Genomic DNA, 18,326 nt, shown 5'->3' with positions numbered 1-18,326 from the left:
CAGGTAGCATTTGAGTGGTGCCTAGGATCGTTATCCCCGTTTTGCAGATGAGGCAACTGAGGCCCAGAGGGAGAGAGAAGGCTTGTGAATGTGGGGGACGCCCCTGCGCCACGGGCACGTGGCCCCCAGGCTGACGCGTCCCCCCCATCTGTCCCCAGGTGGAAGAGGAGCTGACGCACCTCCAGAAGAAGCTGAAGGGGACGGAGGATGAGTTGGAGAAATACTCCGAGAACCTGAAGGACGCACAGGAGAAGCTGGAGCTGACGGAGAAGAAAGCCTCCGACGTACGTGCGCAGTACTGGGGACGCCCGCGGCTGGGCCGGGCAGGAGCCCCGGGGAGCCGGGCGGCCGAGCGGGCGGGCAGCGCCAGGAGGAAGAGGAGGAGGAGGAGGAGGAAGAGGAGAAGGCGGTGCCTCCGGCGCTTTCTCCAAATAAGTCCCGAAAAGGGGCACTTTCCAGCAGCTGTGGCCAGCGGTGCCGACGTCAGGCCCTCCCCCAGCGGTGCTGACGTCGGCGGCCGGGCCGGGTGACCTCATCGCCCCGACGGCGGCCGGGCCGGGGGGCGGGGAGAGGCGGGGGCGGCCCCGGCGCAGGCAAAGGCTCGGGGGCCGGGGCGCGGCTGGTGCAGCTTTCGCCGGAGCCGAGCCGAGCCGAGCCGCGCGCCCGCCGCTGCCCGCCGCCCGCTGCGTGCGCCCCCGCGCCTCCGCGCCATGGCCGGCCTCAACTCCCTGGAGGCGGTGAAACGCAAGATCCAGGCCCTGCAGCAGCAGGCGGACGAGGCGGAGGACCGCGCGCAGGGCCTGCAGCGGGAGCTGGACGGCGAGCGCGAGCGGCGCGAGAAAGTGAGAGCCCGCGCCCCGGCCCCGGCGAGCCCCGGCCCCGCGGCCCCGCGCGCGCCCCTTTCTCCCCTTCTCGCCGCGCGCCGCCGCCCGCTTCCCGCCCGCTCCCCCCTCCCCCACGCTAGCCCGCCTTCGCGCCCTCCGGCCCGGCCGCTCCCGGATCGCGGACCCGCACCCCCGCCTCCCCCCGGCCTCCCCGGGTGGGCTGCTGAGACCCCTTCCTCCGCGGTCGTGCCGCCCCGGCCTGGGACGGGGGAGGGGGCGCCGCATCCGGATCGGGCGTGGCTGGCCCGGCGAGTAATAGGGGGATGGGGTCGGGGAGGATGCACGACCCCGGAGTGGGGAGTGGGGGCGCGCCGCGCTGCCATCTGACTCCGGGCTGGCGCCGGGGTCCCGGGCCGGGGGTGGGGTGGGGGAGGACCGACGACTGGACCTGGGAGCGGGAAGTGAGAGTGGAAACATTGAGCTTCCATTGTCTCGGGTTGGACTAGCCGACACAGACTCGGGGGGGGGGGGGCGTCGCACTTTCTCCCTTCTTAACGCTGCTTCCCGGCTTCAGCTGAACTTTCCCAGCTGTTCCCAGGGGCGCGGCGGCGACGTGTCTGCTCCCGGCGGGGGGCGGAAGTTCAGCCCGGAGCCGCCGGCCTTTCCCTCCCCAGCTGGTCCCTGCGGGAACGGCCGCCGAGCAACGGCCGCGGGACCCCGCCTTCCCAAAGGATCCTAGGAATGTTAGTTCGGGGCCCTCGACCCAAGATGGTTTTGTGTGCCTTCGCTCCATGCTGCGGGGCCGGGGACAGATAAAGGGGTTCAACGAGGAGGCGCCCTCTCCGCCCTCCCTGCTTCCTCTGACCGCCCCTCGGGGCAGGGCAGAGATGGTGGCAGCTCCTGGGGCCGGGGAGAGATCTGGATTGTAACGCCGTCCCGTACTTAAACTCTAGGAGCAGCGGGTCTCCCCATCTGTAAAGCAGCGGTGACAGTACCGACCCCCTAGCAGAGCTGGGAGGCTCCCAGGAGTAAAACCTCCCTGCAGAGCATCTGGTGCATAGTAGGTGCTCAGTTCCTGGGCTTGTTTTCTCCCCTCCCTGTAACTTCAGACGAGTTCACAGTCTGATGGAGGGGAGGGGTACAAACAAAGCTCGCCTACCAGAGGGGTTTAGTGTTCTGTTGTGGGGGCATCACCGGGAAGCGGCCGTTCGGTGGGGTAGGCTTCAAAATGGAAGTTGAGCGTTTATTATTCCAGAATAAGGGTTTGTCGGGAAGAGAGAGTTAGGTGTGCAGAAGAGTTGGAGAGGGCGGGAAGGGAAGCCCGGGGCCCCTGAAAGCGGAGTGTTGAGCAAGGGTGAGGACCCCAGAAGTGGAAACGATGCCATGTGTATTGTCAAGTCCGGAGGGGAGCCGCTCGCGGCCTCAGTGCTGGCCGGAGTGGCAGTGTTGAATCCTGTAAGAGTGGCTCTGGCGGGAAGAGGCCTCAGAAACCTGGTGCGAGCTGCAAACAGTAGCCGGTTTGGCCTCTTTCACACAAGGAACCGCCATAACCCTCCCTCTGATCTCATCCCAAGTCATCTCGCTGGAGGACAATTACTTCTGCTTAAAAATGGCCCTCAGCCTGGAGCCAAGACCTGGGACGGTCCAGTTGGGAGGAAAGATGTTTTTGGAAAGTTATGGACTTCTTAAAAAGTTCGCTTTTCAGAGCATGCTCCTCTGGGTCAGGATGGGGAAATCGGAAGAAAAGTTCCTGGGCAAAGGAACTGAGCCCAGAGGCAGAAAAAAAAAAAAAAAAAAAAAGACCAAAAAAAAAAAAAAAAACCCAACCCAGAAACCCTTCTCAGTCTTGTGGAGAAAACCAAGAGCCGGCGTGTGGCAGACTTCTGGGTCTGCCTCCCGACAGCTGGTTTCGTTTAGATTTTTGTGTGATTAACCGACATCTTCCTGTTCCTTTGCCACATGTATCTAGCAAGGCTCTTTTACCTTATAAGGGAAATCCTTTGTAGAGTGTAGAAGCTTTGATTGCAGGAAGGGGTGGAGCCCGAAATGACTAGCAGTGACTAGCAGTTTTTCAAAAATACGTATATATGGATGGATGTATATCCTCCTATATATCAGGGTTCTTTCATTTCCAGGCGGTTGAAAGTGTGGCAAAAGCATGGTTCTCAGGATTCAGGATTCCCCCCATAAAGAAAGCCTCGGCTTTATTTTTTAAAGACAATTCATGAGTCAGGCACCTTTGTTTGATCTTTAAAATCAATTCCTTAATTGTTTGATGGGGCTCGGGTGTCTTTTGGTGGAGGGCAATGGGAATGTTCTGGAATTTTAGGTAGTGGTGTTGATAATGAGGTTTTGCTAATGTGCTAAAAAAAAAAACTATTGGGGGCAAAAAAAATCAACTCCTGCCCCGTTGCTGAAGGAGTTAAAGATGCATGTTATCAGAAAGAATAAAAAGCACCCACTCATTGGAAGGGGTGGGTGAATTTCTTAAAATAGTTCATTGGGGGTTTTAACCCAGTCACCAAACTGGTGTTTCAGAGGAAGCTGTGATCAGAAACACCTGTGGGAGTTTTCTCGCCCATCTGCTAACAGACTGGAGCTGAGAAAAGTTTCCTGATTCTCTGTGTTTTTCAGCATCTCTGACTTCATTCTTTTACTCCGTTTTTGGGTTTTTGTTTGGTGTGTGTGTGTTTGTTTGTTTGCTATATAAATTCAGGGGGCCAGGGCGGACGTAGCCTGGGATGCTCAGTCAGTTGAGCTCAGGTCATGATCTTCACAGTTTGTGGGTTCAAGCCCCGTGTCGGGTTCTTGGCTGACAGCTCCGAGCCTGAAGCCTGCTTTGGATTCTGTGTCTCCCTCTCTCTGCCCCTCCCCTGCTTGCACTCTGTCTCTTTCAAAAATAAACAAATGATGGGGCGCCTGGGTTGCTCAGTCGGTTGAGCGTCTGACTTAGGCTCAGGTCATGATCTCACGGTTTGTGGGTTCAAGCCCTGCATCGGGCTCTGTGCTTACAGCTAGTTCAGAGCCTGGAGCCTGTCTTCGGATTCTGTGTCTCCCTCTCTCTCTGCCCCTCCCCTGTTCATGCTGTCTCTCTCTCTCTCTCAAAAATAAATAAAACATTAAAAAAAATAAAATAAACAAATGTTAAAAAATAGTAATAAAATAAAACTAAATATACTACAAATTGATATAAAATTTTTTTAAAAAAATCCAGAGGGGAGGCAGCGATTTCCTGCTAATTTTTCTGGCCTTCCCCCATTCAGAGATTATTTGTCTTGATATGAAGAAGCCAGGGTAGCTTAACCCATCTTCCCTCAGTTGAGTCAAATTTCACCGACTCTTCAGTATTTCTTCCTGAGGGTGGCTGGCCTGGAAGCCCCCCAGGACTCAGGTTCAGCGAGGGAGGAGGCTATTTCTCACCAGTTCTGTGACATTGAACAGAACTACTTCACCTAACTGGACCTCTCCATTTCCCCGCTGTAAAATGCTGGAGGATTTTTTTTTTAAGTTTATTTAGTTTTGAGAGAGACAGTGAGAGAGAACCAGGAAAGGACAAAGAGAGAGGGAGCGACAGAATCCCAAAGCTCTCGCTGAGAGGGCGGAGCCCAACATGGGGCTCGAACCCACGAACCGGGAGTTCATGACCTGAGCAGAGATCAAGAGTCAGACACTTAACCGGCTGAGCCACCCAGGTGCCCCTCAAACACTGGAGGATTAAGTGAGGTGAAATGGCTGTAAGAGGTGTCCTTTCGTGGGACTTCCCACATGCCAGGTAGTCACTGCCACACCCTTCGGTTCCGGTGGGGGGGGGGCGGGGGCGGTTCAGCGCAGTGAAGCAATCTGCCCAAGGCCACAGGGCTGCAAATGGGCAAGACCGGGATTCTGCCCTGGCACCTTCTGAGCCTGGCGTTTCTGCTTTTCCTTACGCCACCAGATTCCCTTCCTTGTAGGCGAAAATACCTTGAAAAGCCAGTATTCCTGTTCAGGCTTCTCTTTCGTGCCGGTAACCAGCTTTTCTTTCCTTCCTTCCTTCCTTAACATCTTTCTGTCCATCATCTCTGTCCCAGACTTCATTCAGGACGGTGTTCTTGCATTTATCTTGCCATGGAGGTGACAGAGTGCACATGGAAGGGGCAGAGAGAGAGAGAGAGACTACTATCCCAAGCAGGCTTCGAACCCCCAGCCGGGACCCCGACGTGGGGCTTTGACTCACAAACGTGAGATCAGGACCTGAGTGGAAGTCAGCCGCTGACCAGACTGAGCCACCCAGGTGCCCCCGGAGCTGGTTTTATAGGACAGCGTGAACCCCAGAGAGGCCAGCCCAGTCCTGTCACCTCCTGTGGTGTACACTCTTCTGTCTTCCGCGTTGACTTGACCGCCCGTCCTGGCCTGGGGTACACACACCTTTGTCACTGAGCGGTGGATGTTCCCGAACGTTTTCAGGGAAGACCATACAGAAAACTGACGTTCTCCGGATGAGAGCGCGCGTCCCTCACCGGCTGCGTTCCCGGGTGGGCTCGGTCGGGGGCCGCGTGTCAGCGGAGGGAAGAGTGCCCTGCGCCCGGGGGACTCCCGGCGCCTCCCGGCCTTTTCCTTCTTAACCCGGCTGCTCCTCTGACCTCCCCAGGCCGAAGGGGATGTGGCGGCTCTCAACCGACGCATCCAGCTTGTTGAGGAGGAGTTGGACAGGGCTCAGGAGCGACTGGCCACAGCCCTGCAGAAGCTGGAGGAGGCAGAAAAGGCCGCGGATGAGAGCGAGAGGTGAGGACGCTTCCCGCCCGGTGGCATCGGCATTTGCTTCTCAGAAGCGTGCCTCGTCTCCCAGGTTCCGGGGGCGACGCTGAACGCGGGGTGGGTGACGTAGGCGCGCATGCGTACGCGGACGTGCGCATGCACGGCAGCGCCTCGTGAACGGGCACGCCGCGTAGGGGCGTTTGCCATCGTGGTGCTTACGAAGAAGACCCCCGAAAGGCAGGGAAAATTTAAAAAATGGGTAGTTGTAAGACTTGCAAGTATGACAGTCACTGGCGACCCATATGCAGAGTGCTGCTTCGTCTGTCCTCTGAAAGCCACCGTGCATCGTGCTGGTGTCCTCCAGATACGAAATGGGGGGGAGGGGAAAAGAAAACTCGAAATGGGCCACGTGCATGGATGTGCGTTAACGTGCTGCCGGGCAGTGACAGCTTTACACCAGGGTCTCCTGCAGACCTGCGCCATGCGTGCATTTCAGCGGACAGTGCCCTCACCCCTGTGGCAGGCACTGTGTATTCGGGCCTCCGGCGGGATGCCCTGTCCTCCGGAGCGGGGGACAATTCTGCATGCCTTGGCGCGGGCTCTGGAGGACTGAGGGCAGATTGTGTAATTCGCAGAAGCAGCCGTCTCTGCGTGGTGGTAAATGGGTTCCTTGTGCGGTGATGGTGTGGGCCGGGCCAGTGGTCATTGTGCATCTACCACACGATCTCACCAGGGCTCGCATTTCGCCCATCCACCCCGGTTTCCTGCTGTAAACTCCCCCAGAGGTCGAATTTCCGATTGTGCTGTTGTGGCCATAAACTAGAGATTCATCGCTACTTGGGGAGCCTTGGAAATTGACTCTGCCAGGCGCCCAAACGGGAAACGTGGGCACCCTCGCCGCGGAGCCTGCGCTGCGGCCGCCAGGAAGGCTGGAAGGGTCCGGTCACAAGTTGCCCCAGGCTGTGCCTTGGGGCCTGTGTGAGTTGCTGCCGGAGTTCAGTCAGACCAGTCTGGCCAGATGTATTCCTTCTAGGACTTCACCAAACCCACTTAATTTGTGTCATGTCACCAGAGGCCTTTGGTGACCTCCTCGTTGGGGACGGCTATAGAAAGAATGCTATACTTGGGAACTGGAGGGTCTAGATTCGAGTCCTTTGATGGCCGTATGGCACACATTGTGCAGGTGGTCACAGATCTCTCCAGAGCTGCAGAGGTCTTCCAAGTACGCTCATACGCTGAGGTTAAGGCTCTATACATATGTGAAGGGCATTTTGACGGTGAGGAATGGTAGTGACGGCCTGAATGGAAGTATTTATTAAACAGCAGGACATATATGGTCCTCCACTCTGGACAGGCATGACATACATCAGTACATTGTCCTGGGTTGGCCTCTTTCAGGGTATCTGAGCTTCCCTCATGCACTCCAAGCAGCGCGGGCTGGCATGAGCTCATTTCCTAGTAAGCCAGCCGCGTTGTAGATTTCCAGCTGTCCCCAGGGCACTGTCCTCTCCAAATGTAACGTATTCACCTCAGATCAGGCCATCCTCACCCCTCACCTTGTTAGTACCTGCCTCCTACCTGGTCTTCCCCCTGCAGTCCATTCCTCCGTCTGGTTTCCATCTACTCCTGTTTTTGAAACCTTCCTGAGGTTCCCTGTGTTCTCTTCTGGAAGGTCTCCCATGATACTTACATGCGCACCCCTCCCCCCCCCCCCCCCCCCCCCCATGCAGCGGAACTCGGCATTCCCACAGCCACGCTGGCCCAGACCTCTTATCAATGGTGGTAACCGTTGATGTATAGGCGCTTCTTGTTACTAGTCGGCGAGGAGCGTGTGGGATAGGACTCCGGAGCCAGATCACCAGGGTTTGGATCCTGGCTCCCCCACTCCCTAGCTCTGCAACCTGGAGCAGGTAACTTGGCCTCCCTATGCCTCAGTTTCTTCCTCTGTAAAGTGAGGGCTGAGGTACCTGCCTCATGGGGTGGTTGTGAAGTTTAAGGCCAAGGTGAAGTGAGTAACACGTCTGCAATCTCCTGTGTGGAGCATAGATTCTTGGTTGAACAGGTGTGTTGAGGGGTACGAGAGTGGCAATCTGTGTGTATGTGTGTGTGTGTGTGTGTGTGTTGGGGGTTAATGATGAGGTCGCTCCTTGCAGAGGAATGAAGGTGATAGAAAATCGGGCCATGAAAGATGAGGAGAAGATGGAGATTCAGGAGATGCAGCTGAAAGAGGCCAAGCACATTGCCGAGGAAGCTGACCGCAAGTACGAGGAGGTGAGCAGGACTGGCGGATGGCAGCTCCAGGAAGTGGGGAGGATGTGGACCTGCGGTAGGGACTGCCCCGGGGGCCACCGGAAGGAAGCCCTTGGTGGGGTCCGCTGTCCTTCTGCGTCCACATCTGTTCTTCCAGAGATAGCCGCTCGGCTAGGAAGCGGCCTTCCGCAATGCCAGCGAGTCCTGGGGAATTCTCTGACACTTGTCTCACTTGGTAGGGAGACCAATGTGTCAGGTCACGTTTTGTCCCATAGCCGGGTGCTTTGGCACAGTTTGGCCGACATTGGGAATCGCGGGGGTCTTGGGACCACGAAAGTCCCATTGCTCTCCTGCCGGCCCCGGGGTCTGCTTCCCCTCCTGTCTGCCTCGCTCCAGGGGCCCGAGTCTTCACAGATGGCCTGCAAGCGTGGGCAGTGGGGGCATCCTACTAGCCGTGGTTGCTGGGGTCTCATTTGGTCCTTTCTGTCTGCAGGTGGCTCGTAAATTGGTCATCCTGGAGGGCGAGCTGGAGAGGGCGGAGGAGCGCGCAGAGGTGTCTGAACTGTGAGTGGCAGAGCGGGACTGAGAGGGACGGAGCGGGAGGGAGGGAGGGAGTTAGTTGCTCTGGGAACTGACCCCGACTTGGTAAGGCCAATGCTCAAGCCAAGTGGAGGGGCATCTGGGACGCGGAGCTCAGCCCCTGCCCCTCGCCTCCGCGGCTGACAGAGTGTCTGTTCTTACTGCCCTGGGAAGTGCTCGCCTACGTGTTGACTCTTCCCACAAAGGTATTGGGAAATAGGAGTGAGACAGGCAGGAGCAGACTTCTGGCCCGGAAGTCCCATTTGTCCAGAGAGGAGATCTCAGGAGAGATCTCCTAAGAGAACGCTCAGCCTCGGAAGGGCAGGCGTCCCTGTCGTGTTTCACTGCCTTGTTCCTGATGTCATTTGTTTGGCTGTGACACATTCCTGGGGGAGGAAAGGTGAGAAGCTTGACCACAGTCGCTCAAGCTCTGGGGAAACAAAAAGTCTTTCCCCTTGGCCTTGGGTGAGGCGTCCAGCTCCACGGAGCATCCCGCCACGCTGAGAGAGGGGAATCCAGTTTCGCAGATCCATTCTTGAGCTCGCCTCCCTGAGCGTGCTGGGTGCAGACTGATTGCTCGCTCTCCTCCCGCGCTCCATGTCCACCTTCCGGAGTCAGCCTCATCAGTCACAGATTTCACCAGTCCCAGTTGCCTCACCCTTGGCGAGAGCCCAGGAGTGCTTTACAGACCTTCCAAATACCCTTCGACCTGCTGTGCCCTTGCCAGGTTCAACGGGGTTTTGATAAGTGCGCGGCACTGCAGCTCAGAAAAAGCCATTAACATCTCCTCTCCCGCTCTCCGCATTCCTTCTGGGGGCCCTAGGCAGCGGGAATTCCTCCCTTTTGAAATCTTTGAGGGGAATTGCTTGCTCTAAGGCTGGATAGGACGCCAGATCCCTTTGTCTTTGCACAGAAAATGTGGCGACCTGGAAGAAGAGCTCAAGAACGTCACTAACAATCTGAAGTCACTCGAGGCTGCCTCTGAAAAGGTTGGTGGTTGGCTTGAGTCGGTGGTTTGTTGGACTTTCTTTTCTTCCCCCAAGGAGCACGGGAGAGCATGCCCCGGGGGATCAGGGATCTGACCCGTGTTGGCAAACAGTAGCTTTCCGCCCAGCGGTACGGTCTTTCCCTCCATAAAAAGAGGTGTCCGGTTGCTGGACTCCTTCGGTGGGATCTTGGTGCCGTCTTCATCGCCGCCTTCCACACGGGCGGAGAAGGAATATGAGATTGGTGCCTGGTCAGGCACTTCCTGGCGAGAGCTGAGCGTAATTGTAGAAATACAGAGCCCCATCTCACGTGAGTTCCCTGGATCCTTCAAAATGACTCTCTCTCTGACAGGTGGAGCAGTTGGTAGAAGAGGTGCAATTGGGCTTTTTAGGTTGAAGTCGTACCCAAGGCAGTCGTTACCAGAGAGAACACATTAGGCACAACGAACGCACTCCTCTGTGGCCTGCCCTGTGCATTCCCCATCTTCATCTCTTCCTCCTCCTCCCCGCCCTCCGCCCCCCCCCCCGTGCCCTCTGGTTGCATTGAACATCTAGGTTAGGGGTTTCTCAGCTCTATGGCTGTAGCCCCCCCTATTTCTTTTCCTATCACATGATTCATCACATTGGTCTTAATTAATGACATGCCTTCTTTGCTAGACTGTAGGTTTTAGGGACCAGGAGTTTATCTGTCTTGTTTAGAGCCGTGTCATTAGCACTAACACGGATACTAAGATATTTGAGGAGCGGATGTAGCTTACATCTGCCGTCCTGGGCCGTGGGGAGAGCCGTTACAGTGACGCTGTGGCTTCTGCCCTTGAAGGGCTCAGAGTGTACTTGAGTAGGAGAGACTGGCCCTGAAATAAGGTGCATTGAGACTCCGAACAGAGAGATCTTGGAAGGTTGGGAAATGTGTTACACGCAGGTGACGCTTCAAAGGGCTGTGAAGCATGATGATTGCCAGGAACTCAGAGCCCAGAGTCAGGTTCCAGTCATGGTCGCTTCCTGGCCACGTGATCCTAGACAGACTGTTTAACCTCTCTGTGACTCCTTACTCATCTGTTAAATGGGACTGAGGAGGTCGAGCAGCAGAGCAAGCCGCCATAAAGGTTAACGAGTGCTGATCTGAGTTGAGCCTTGCGACTTGCTAGACAAAAATCACTTCTGACATGGAGTTACGCGGAAAGGAACATTCCATGCTGGGGGGCCTAAGGCCTGGCTGCTGGGAGGCTGGAGAGTGTGCAGGAGGTGGTTGGGAAGCGGCCAGCACTTGGGGAAAGTTGGGAGAGAAGTGGGGCTGGGAACCAAGGAGCCCAACTGGGGAGGGCTCTTCATGGTATGTATTTCCATTCATTCATGTGCCTCATCTTTATCACAACCTCATCCTGAGTTTTGCGCCCGTTTCTTCTGCCTGGAAAGGTGCCGCCTCCACTTGGCTTCCTGGGCGTGTTCGTGGCGCTTCAAACACACGCTTTTCTCTGAGGAACAGAGAACCTACATTCTTCTATGCTTTCTCTCTCTCTCTCTCTCTCTTTATCTCTCTCTCTCTCTCTTTTTTTTTTTGGTCCTGCTTTTTTTAAAGCACCATATTGGTTTCTCCCACAGTATTCTGAAAAGGAAGATAAGTATGAAGAAGAAATTAAACTTTTGTCCGACAAACTGAAAGAGGTGAGTGTGCTCGTACCCGGCTAGTTCACGTTTCTCTCGTGGCTGGTCTTGAAGCAATCACAGCGGCTCCCTTCCTTTCCTCCAGGCTGAGACCCGTGCTGAGTTTGCGGAGAGAACTGTTGCAAAACTGGAAAAGACCATTGATGACCTGGAAGGTATGAAACTACCACTTAATCACATTCTTTCTGCCTCCCCCTGCGCGACAGTTTGCTGGCAAGTGGGAGGAACGTGTGGAGGGGCTGAGTTGGGCTTTGTTCCCCTCGGGAAAGTGAAGGGCAGGGTGATGGCACCCCCGGAAGTCTGGAGCACGGGACCAGGACAGTGCAAGTCAAATTCAGACTCGGGTGCTGTTTCTCAAGAAGTAGAAATGCTCACGCTTAGTCCACTCCACAAGGGACTACAGAGACCCAAATATGGCTGATTTTAAAGGTCTTTAGAATTTCCTTCAATTTGCTCGGTCCTGAGAGATGCCTTGCATTTTTTAAATGCCTCACATTTTTACGGAAGCTCTCTCCCAGAGAGCTCAGAGCTTATCACAGTATGAGAAAATGGACATATAGAGAATGGAAAAACTGAATAAAGACTGCAGTCTGCAAGTCTGGTGCCCACATATCCCAGAATTTCTTGAAGAGTTCCAACTTAAAAAAAAAAAAATTCTGTCCCGTGTTTTTCATGAAATAACCGGGAAATTCCAGAATCTTGGGATTCAAACGACATCTCCTAAAAGCGTCTGTCCGACCCAGAAGGGGTACAGAACTCATTCCCCAGACCGTGTGTCCCAGTGTTTGGTTTGGGAGGTGAGGTTTCCATATATGGGAAAATCCCCCATTCCAAAGTCTAATCTTTGGACTGGGTGACATCACTGAAAGTCAGAAATAACCTGGGGCGGGAGGTTGGGGTTAGAAGCTGTGTCCATTTCTAGTCCCCATTCTTTCAAAGGCTCATTACGGCCAACCCCCTGCAGGGAACCACTTAGAAACCACTGCATTGATCTTTTGTTTTCTCGTGAGTTTGACAGAGGACACAACTTTCTTCTAGTTCATGCTTTGTTTTCTCACTTTTGTTTCCTTCCTGTCATTGTTCATCTGTGGCACTCCACTCCGACCCTCACGTTCTGTCCCCCGTACCTCTTCCGAACTCTCTCCCTGGGGACCTCCGCCCTCTAGACGAGCTATACGCTCAGAAGCTCAAGTACAAAGCTATCAGCGAGGAACTGGACCATGCTCTCAACGACATGACCTCTCTCTAAGAGGGAGCTGGGGTGCCACCCTCTGTCCTAGCAATATGGAAGTCTGCCTTCTCACTGTGGTGCCTACCATCCCGTGGGCTTCTCGAAGCTCCAGTGTCCTGCCTCCTGGTTTGGTCTTAAAAGCCTTCCTCTGCTGTGTCTGTGACTGTGTGACTGTGTGACTGAATAAAGACAGGCACTCCTTGTGCCCAGGCCCTCTCATTTTCATGTTCTTCCCCTTGCCGCTTTTGAGCCGTAGCTGTGATGATGCCCTTGACCATGGCTACAACAGAAAGTGGGTGGCGCCGATGAAGAGCTCGTTTCAAAAAGAAAGTGATGCCCGCATGATTCTTTTCCAAAGATATGAAAACAAAAGCCAGTTTGGCATGAGCTCTCAAATATGTGCTAGCTGAATGACAGCTGCATGCCGATAGCAGTTTTTCCTTAAATAGAGATTGTTTTTGAAGGGAGACTCATCCCGTGTCTTAAGCAGCTTAATAGAGTCAGCAGCACGTGCAAGAACCGGCAGGCTCGCGTCTAAAAAGAGGCTGCTCTTGAATGGGGTTTGATCTACGGATTCAAAAAGCGGCAATGGCATTTTGTGCTCTCCTTATTCCGCCTTTTCACATGTGTCCTCTGTGTTACACTCTGAGAATGGTGTCTAGGCTTCCCTAGGTCTTCACTGTTCATGGACCATCTATCCAGCCCCCTCAGTCCTGGGAGAAAGTTCACCAGGAAACCTCACCTCTGTACCCTGCCCTTAGAAAACAGCTATACGAAGAATTAAAGAGCATCCCCTTAGCAGGGAAAGGGAGAAGCTGCTGGAAAGCCAGACAATAGAGAGAGGACTCATTCCTGGGTTCCACACAGAGTTGCCTGAGATGCTAACATCTCCTCATACTTGATTTAAGTAGAACCAGGAACCTTGCCTTGGTTTGATGAGAGATCATATGGTTAGACTGTATTAAGAGGTCACACTTACGGTGACCAAAAGCTCATAGATTTTTCCCTAAGAATCCAAATTTCAAATATTTGATCCACTTCTCTTCTGTACACACCCTCCACCCCCCACCGCCATAAATTATCCCAGAAACGCTGACATGTTGATGTCAAGTGTGTCTTCTAGACTGCCCCTTGGACCTGGGAGTGGCAGGAAATCTCCAATTAGATCAATTTTTTGTCCCTATAGCTTATTCCTCAGCCTGTAATTTCTTCTTCAGGTGGGTTCTTGACGTTCATCCCTCCAAAATAAAACTCCCTTAAACGATCTACACCTTTCCACCCCCAGCCTCTCCCTGGTGTCCTGTCATTCCACCCTGAATTTTTGCGTAAGCCACGCCCCTCACACACCGTCGTACTTCCGCCCCTGGAAAGAATAGACTATGAAGGGGTGGGTGTTTTTTGTTTTCCCTCTCTGTAAATTTGTTCCTGGGATTTTTCCAGACATAGGTAGCCTCCGCCCTTTGAAATAACTGCAGCCCTGCTTATCCAGTCATTCAGCTTAACTAAGCAACTAGGTGGGACCTCAGTGATAGAGATTAGGCCTACAGAAATCTATCACCACCTGTTATCTTAGCTCAGACCTACGCCAAAGTAGATGCCAGGGGATCTGAGTGGCGAAGCGAGGTGAGGTCAGGATCAGTCATGGGGAGACCTGGGTTTGAATTCCGGCCCTGCCATTTCAGCCGCAGGACCTTGCGTGTGCCACTTCGCTTTTCTGCAAGACAAAAGTGATGTCTTGATTGGTGGGGATTCAGTGAGACAGTGGAGAAAGGGGTTCCCGCGGGCCTGGCACCGTCCGTCTGGATTAGTCAGGCCCAGGTCACTGTTCCTTTCTGACAGAATCCGCCCACATCATAGTGACTTGAAGTCCGAAGTGCCTCGTCAGAAAGGCTCAGTAGTGGTAGTTGAAAAACTGCCATCTATAGCTGTTTTTTTTTTCCTTTCTGAAAATTTCCAAGCTGATCGTATCACGTTTTATGAGGCATTTTACTTTCCTCCAGTATTTTAACGATATCACTCACGGCAAACCAGTTCTGTCCTGAGCTCTGTCACGCATAGCTCTAAATGGCGTCTCATTTTTTTAGTTTTTAAATTTTTTATTTTATCAGCACGGTCATTTAATAATTCACCTGTAGCCTGACTTAGATTTTAGTCATGCTGCGTTTATCTAGGGTTTGACTACATTGCTATGGACACACCGACCTCAAAACACAATTATGCCTGGAATTTATATGGCCGTTCCCAGAAGCTGTGAAGGAAAAAAATGGGTTTCAGGATTTCAGTTTCCTACCAAAGGCTACCAAACGGGCACTAGGAGGGAAATGTACTGCTTCCCATATCTAGGAATAACGCCTTAACGTCTGTGTAGCTCTTCAGAAGTTCTAAAGCGTTTCTCATTTATTATCTCCTTATGATAATTCCCACACCACACGTTGCTATTGTTATCCTTGACACATGGGGAAACTGAGACTTAGCAAGGTTAAATGGCTTCTTTTGGTGGGACAGCCGGGGCTTAAATCCAGGTGTTCTAACTCTAGATTGCCAGATCTAACACATTGAAACCCAGGACACCCAGTTAAATTTGAATTTCACATAGACAGTGAATAACTTTTTCGCCTAATGTATTTCACTCAACATTTGGGATATACCTGTACTAAAACATTATTTGTTGTTTACCTGAAATTCAAATTTAGTTGAAGACTCTGTAGTTTATCTTAAAACCCTGTCTGACTTGTATATTTGATACTTGAACTCTGTTATTCCACAGTGTTCTGCTATAATTAAATGTGAAGTACTTTCTTTGCTATGACTTTCACTCTGGCAGTTTGGAGTTTTAGAAACTTTTTTTTTTTTTTTTTGCTTAACAGAATTTTAGATGCTTATTAATTTCTCCCCCTCCCCCCCCATTCTTAATCCTCACCAGAAAAACTTGCCCAGGCCAAAGAAGAGAATGTGGGCTTACATCAGACACTGGACCAGACACTAAACGAACTTAACTGTATATAACCAAAACAGAAGAGTCTTGTTCCAACAGAAACTTCAGAGCTCTGTGTCTTTCTCTTCTCTTGTAAGAAGTTTCTTTTGCTCTTGAATCTGCGCTTTGCTGGAAATGTCAAGCAAATTATGAATACGTGACCAAATATTTTGTATCAGAGAAGCTTTGAGCACCAGTTAAATCTAATTCCTTCTTTTTTTCGAATGGCACCAGCTTTTTCAGCTCTATTTTTATCTTTAAGTTGCATTTATTCATAAGGTAGGCAGGGTATTTCATACTGGGCATGCTCTCCTAGAGACTGAGGGCATTCGGTTCCTGGGAGAATAGACAGCCCTATACGTTCACAGACTCCAGTGTCTAGTCATCAGTCAACTTAAAAGGCCACAGAATACATAGCCTTCTGGACCACTGCTGTTCACACGACAGGTAGCCAGGGACCAGCACATGACAGTGGGTAGGGATTTTCCATCCAGAGCATAAAAAAAGAGAGGAGGGGGAAGAGGGCTTGCTTTGTGGGAAGTCATAAACCGTAGACAGATTAACCTAATCATCCTGGCTCTTTTCCACACTCCACCATGCAGAACAAACATCCTCGGAGCAGCCAGCATGAGAATGCTTGGGAAATAATTCTAAGAATCACCCAAATAGTTTCTGGATAGGTCCTTGATGTTCCTCTCCATGTTTCTTTCATTCTGAAGTTCTCTGAGGAGCAGATATCTTATTCCAGGAATGACCCATGCTTGTCTGCTCTGATACCATCTGCCTTGCAGGAATGAATGTGGTAGAATTCAGTCTTATTCAGAGAAGTCTTATCAAAAAGACTGTGCCCTCAATAATTGAGCAGTGCTAACAACTACTGGGCAGAAGGGGCCTCTCTGACAGCAAAGTAGAGATAAAGTAATGGGCCTAGCTTCCTCTCCTGGGTACTTCAGGGAATAACACACTGAAGACTTCCTTACATAGGACTTTAATTCCTTCTTCAGGACCAAGTTAATGAAAGACCAAGAAACTCCTGATTAAACTGGATATGGAGCATTTTGTAGACATAGCTGCATTTTGGCTTTGTTGTATTTCTGCTTTCTTGGGTAACATCTCAGAGCTGAAACGAAACATTCCACATTCCCCGGCAGTGTGGGGGCCGACTCAAGTTTACAACTCTGACAAAAATCACCCTGCTTCTAGCTTATCCAAATCCTCTGCCCCTCACTCCTATTTATTAAGCATCACACTACCCAGAAGGTACACTAGCAAATTGTGCAATTGAATAAAACCCACACTTTTCATTTAGATTCTTGCAACTGTATCATATGTAATAGTATCACTTTTTCTACATTTTGGTCAAATAAATTTTTACATAAACTATCACTTGTGTGAACTTTAGAATGTGTCGGGGGGGGTCATATAAGGTATTCTGGTTCAGCGAATATTAGCAGGATGGAAAGGAAAGATAATGGTGCCAAGATGATGACCAAATGTTATTTGCTTTATACCATGAGATGAGGATTATTAGCTCTGTATTCAGGTGAGAGCACTTGGCCTCAGTAATTCAAAAGGTTCTGTCCTTTGTTATATAACCAGCCAGGCTGTGAAGAATAACTAGGATTTTAATACATGTGACAGGAGCCGGGGAAATGGTCCCTGCCTGCCTAAGGCTTCTGTGTGTTGCATATATAAAGGAAGGAAGAAAGGAAAGCTGGAAGGTAAACTGGTCCATACTGATGAGAGCCTGAACTTAATTTGGTCAGGAGTGGAGAGCCACTGAAGACTAATCAACAAGGAAACACATTAGGAAGATCCACTGAGTCGTTTTCAGGAAGGTCTAGAATGGGGGGTAGACTAGAGGCAGTAAGGCCGGTTAGGAAGAGGTTTCAGTTCATCCCAGGCAGTGCTTGCCATGGAAGGAAAAGGAAGTGACCTGGGGGAAGAAGTCTTAGGACCGCTGACTGGCTGGCAGGTAACTTGAAGAAAGTGTCGATAAGGACTCCAGTTTCACTACCAGAATTGCTTTGATGGCTGCCTCAAGATCTGATGGGATAGGGAATCAGAGAGAATTGAAAGTCAAACGTGTGCAATTTTTTGTCACCAAGTGCAATTAAAAAACATCTCCTTTATATTAATCCAACATTTGGCGGGTGCTGTGAGCTTGCTTCGGTGGTAGGCACAGGGAATGTCAATGAATAAAGTATCCTCTAGATGCCCTGCCGTCAGTAGATTGAAATTCCTTCTCTCCCTCCTGCCCACCCCTTTGGGCTGCAGTTAATCTCCACATACTGTCGTAGTCCATCTGGAGCCTCGCACTTGGCAGAAAGAAGTGTTCGGTTTTTGTTAAATTGATCTCCGGTCTCGGGGAGTTCCCAATCCCTGAAGTGTATGTGGAACCCAGGGCGAGGTTAAGGCCAGATGGTGATGACTTGATCCCGACAGACCACCAATGGGTATTGGATAAGGTTTTAGAACGAACTCACCAGAGAGCAAACTCTGGATTAGAGAATAATGCGGAAGGCCAGCGCACAGAAGAGAAAGTTGCAACAACTACTAGAACCCGGATGTGAGGGGGTGAAAGAGAAGTGCCTGACATGACTTGGGTTTCACTCAGAAGGTAATTCGGGCCCCGCCAGTCTGAGTAGAAGTCGACACTTCGGCTGTGGACCTGTCAAAGTACCCTTGCCAAGTCCAGAAAGCAGCTGGACACAGGAGGATGGCGGGCGATGCGGATTTCCTCCAAGAACCGCCTGTGCGCGGATCCTAGCGGCCACAGTATCGAAGGAGATCACCCAGGGTGCTAACAGACCTAGAACCACGAGGAAGCCCTAAGGGGCCTGCGGAAAGCCCAAAGACCGCGACGGGATCTCAGCAGCAACCCGCAGAGAAGGGAGGCGGCGGCGGCCGAAGAAACCCGCCGGCAGAACGGGTTAAGTCCCAGGAAGGTGGTCGGTAGCGGCCCAACGGCACAAGCTCTGCTTGAAACTCCCCACCCGCAGCCAGATCAGCGGAGCGGCTCAGAGGGAGCCGGGAAGGGCGGCCAAGGCCGGCTTGGGCAGGAACCTATGCGGGTCTAGACG

At 52.2% G+C, this 18,326-nt stretch overlaps 1 protein-coding gene across 2 annotated transcripts; it reads left to right on the top strand.

Moving 5' to 3' along the window:
- The first annotated feature begins 610 nt into the window (after positions 1–610).
- Positions 611–16,626, top strand: TPM4 (tropomyosin 4). 2 transcript variants are annotated; one of them, XM_039243298.1, is made up of 8 exons: positions 611–842; positions 5,452–5,585; positions 7,712–7,829; positions 8,302–8,372; positions 9,301–9,376; positions 10,976–11,038; positions 11,124–11,193; positions 15,193–16,626. In XM_039243298.1, the coding sequence occupies exons 1-8, from the start codon at positions 711–713 to the stop codon at positions 15,273–15,275; spliced, it is 747 nt and encodes a 248-aa protein (XP_039099229.1). In that variant the 5' UTR covers positions 611–710; the 3' UTR covers positions 15,276–16,626. The 2 variants fall into 2 exon arrangements, with proteins under 2 accessions (XP_039099229.1, XP_039099230.1); XM_039243299.1 differs by lacking the exon at positions 15,193–16,626 and adding an exon at positions 12,205–12,488.
- Positions 16,627–18,326: the final 1,700 nt, after the last annotated feature.

The sequence above is a fragment of the Hyaena hyaena genome, unplaced genomic scaffold (genome assembly GCF_003009895.1).
Source record: "Hyaena hyaena isolate Hyena2069 unplaced genomic scaffold, ASM300989v1 scaffold_227, whole genome shotgun sequence".
NCBI lineage: Eukaryota > Metazoa > Chordata > Mammalia > Carnivora > Hyaenidae > Hyaena > Hyaena hyaena.
The sequence above is the reverse complement of the archived record's forward strand: the minus strand, read 5'-3'. Positions and strand labels throughout refer to the sequence as shown.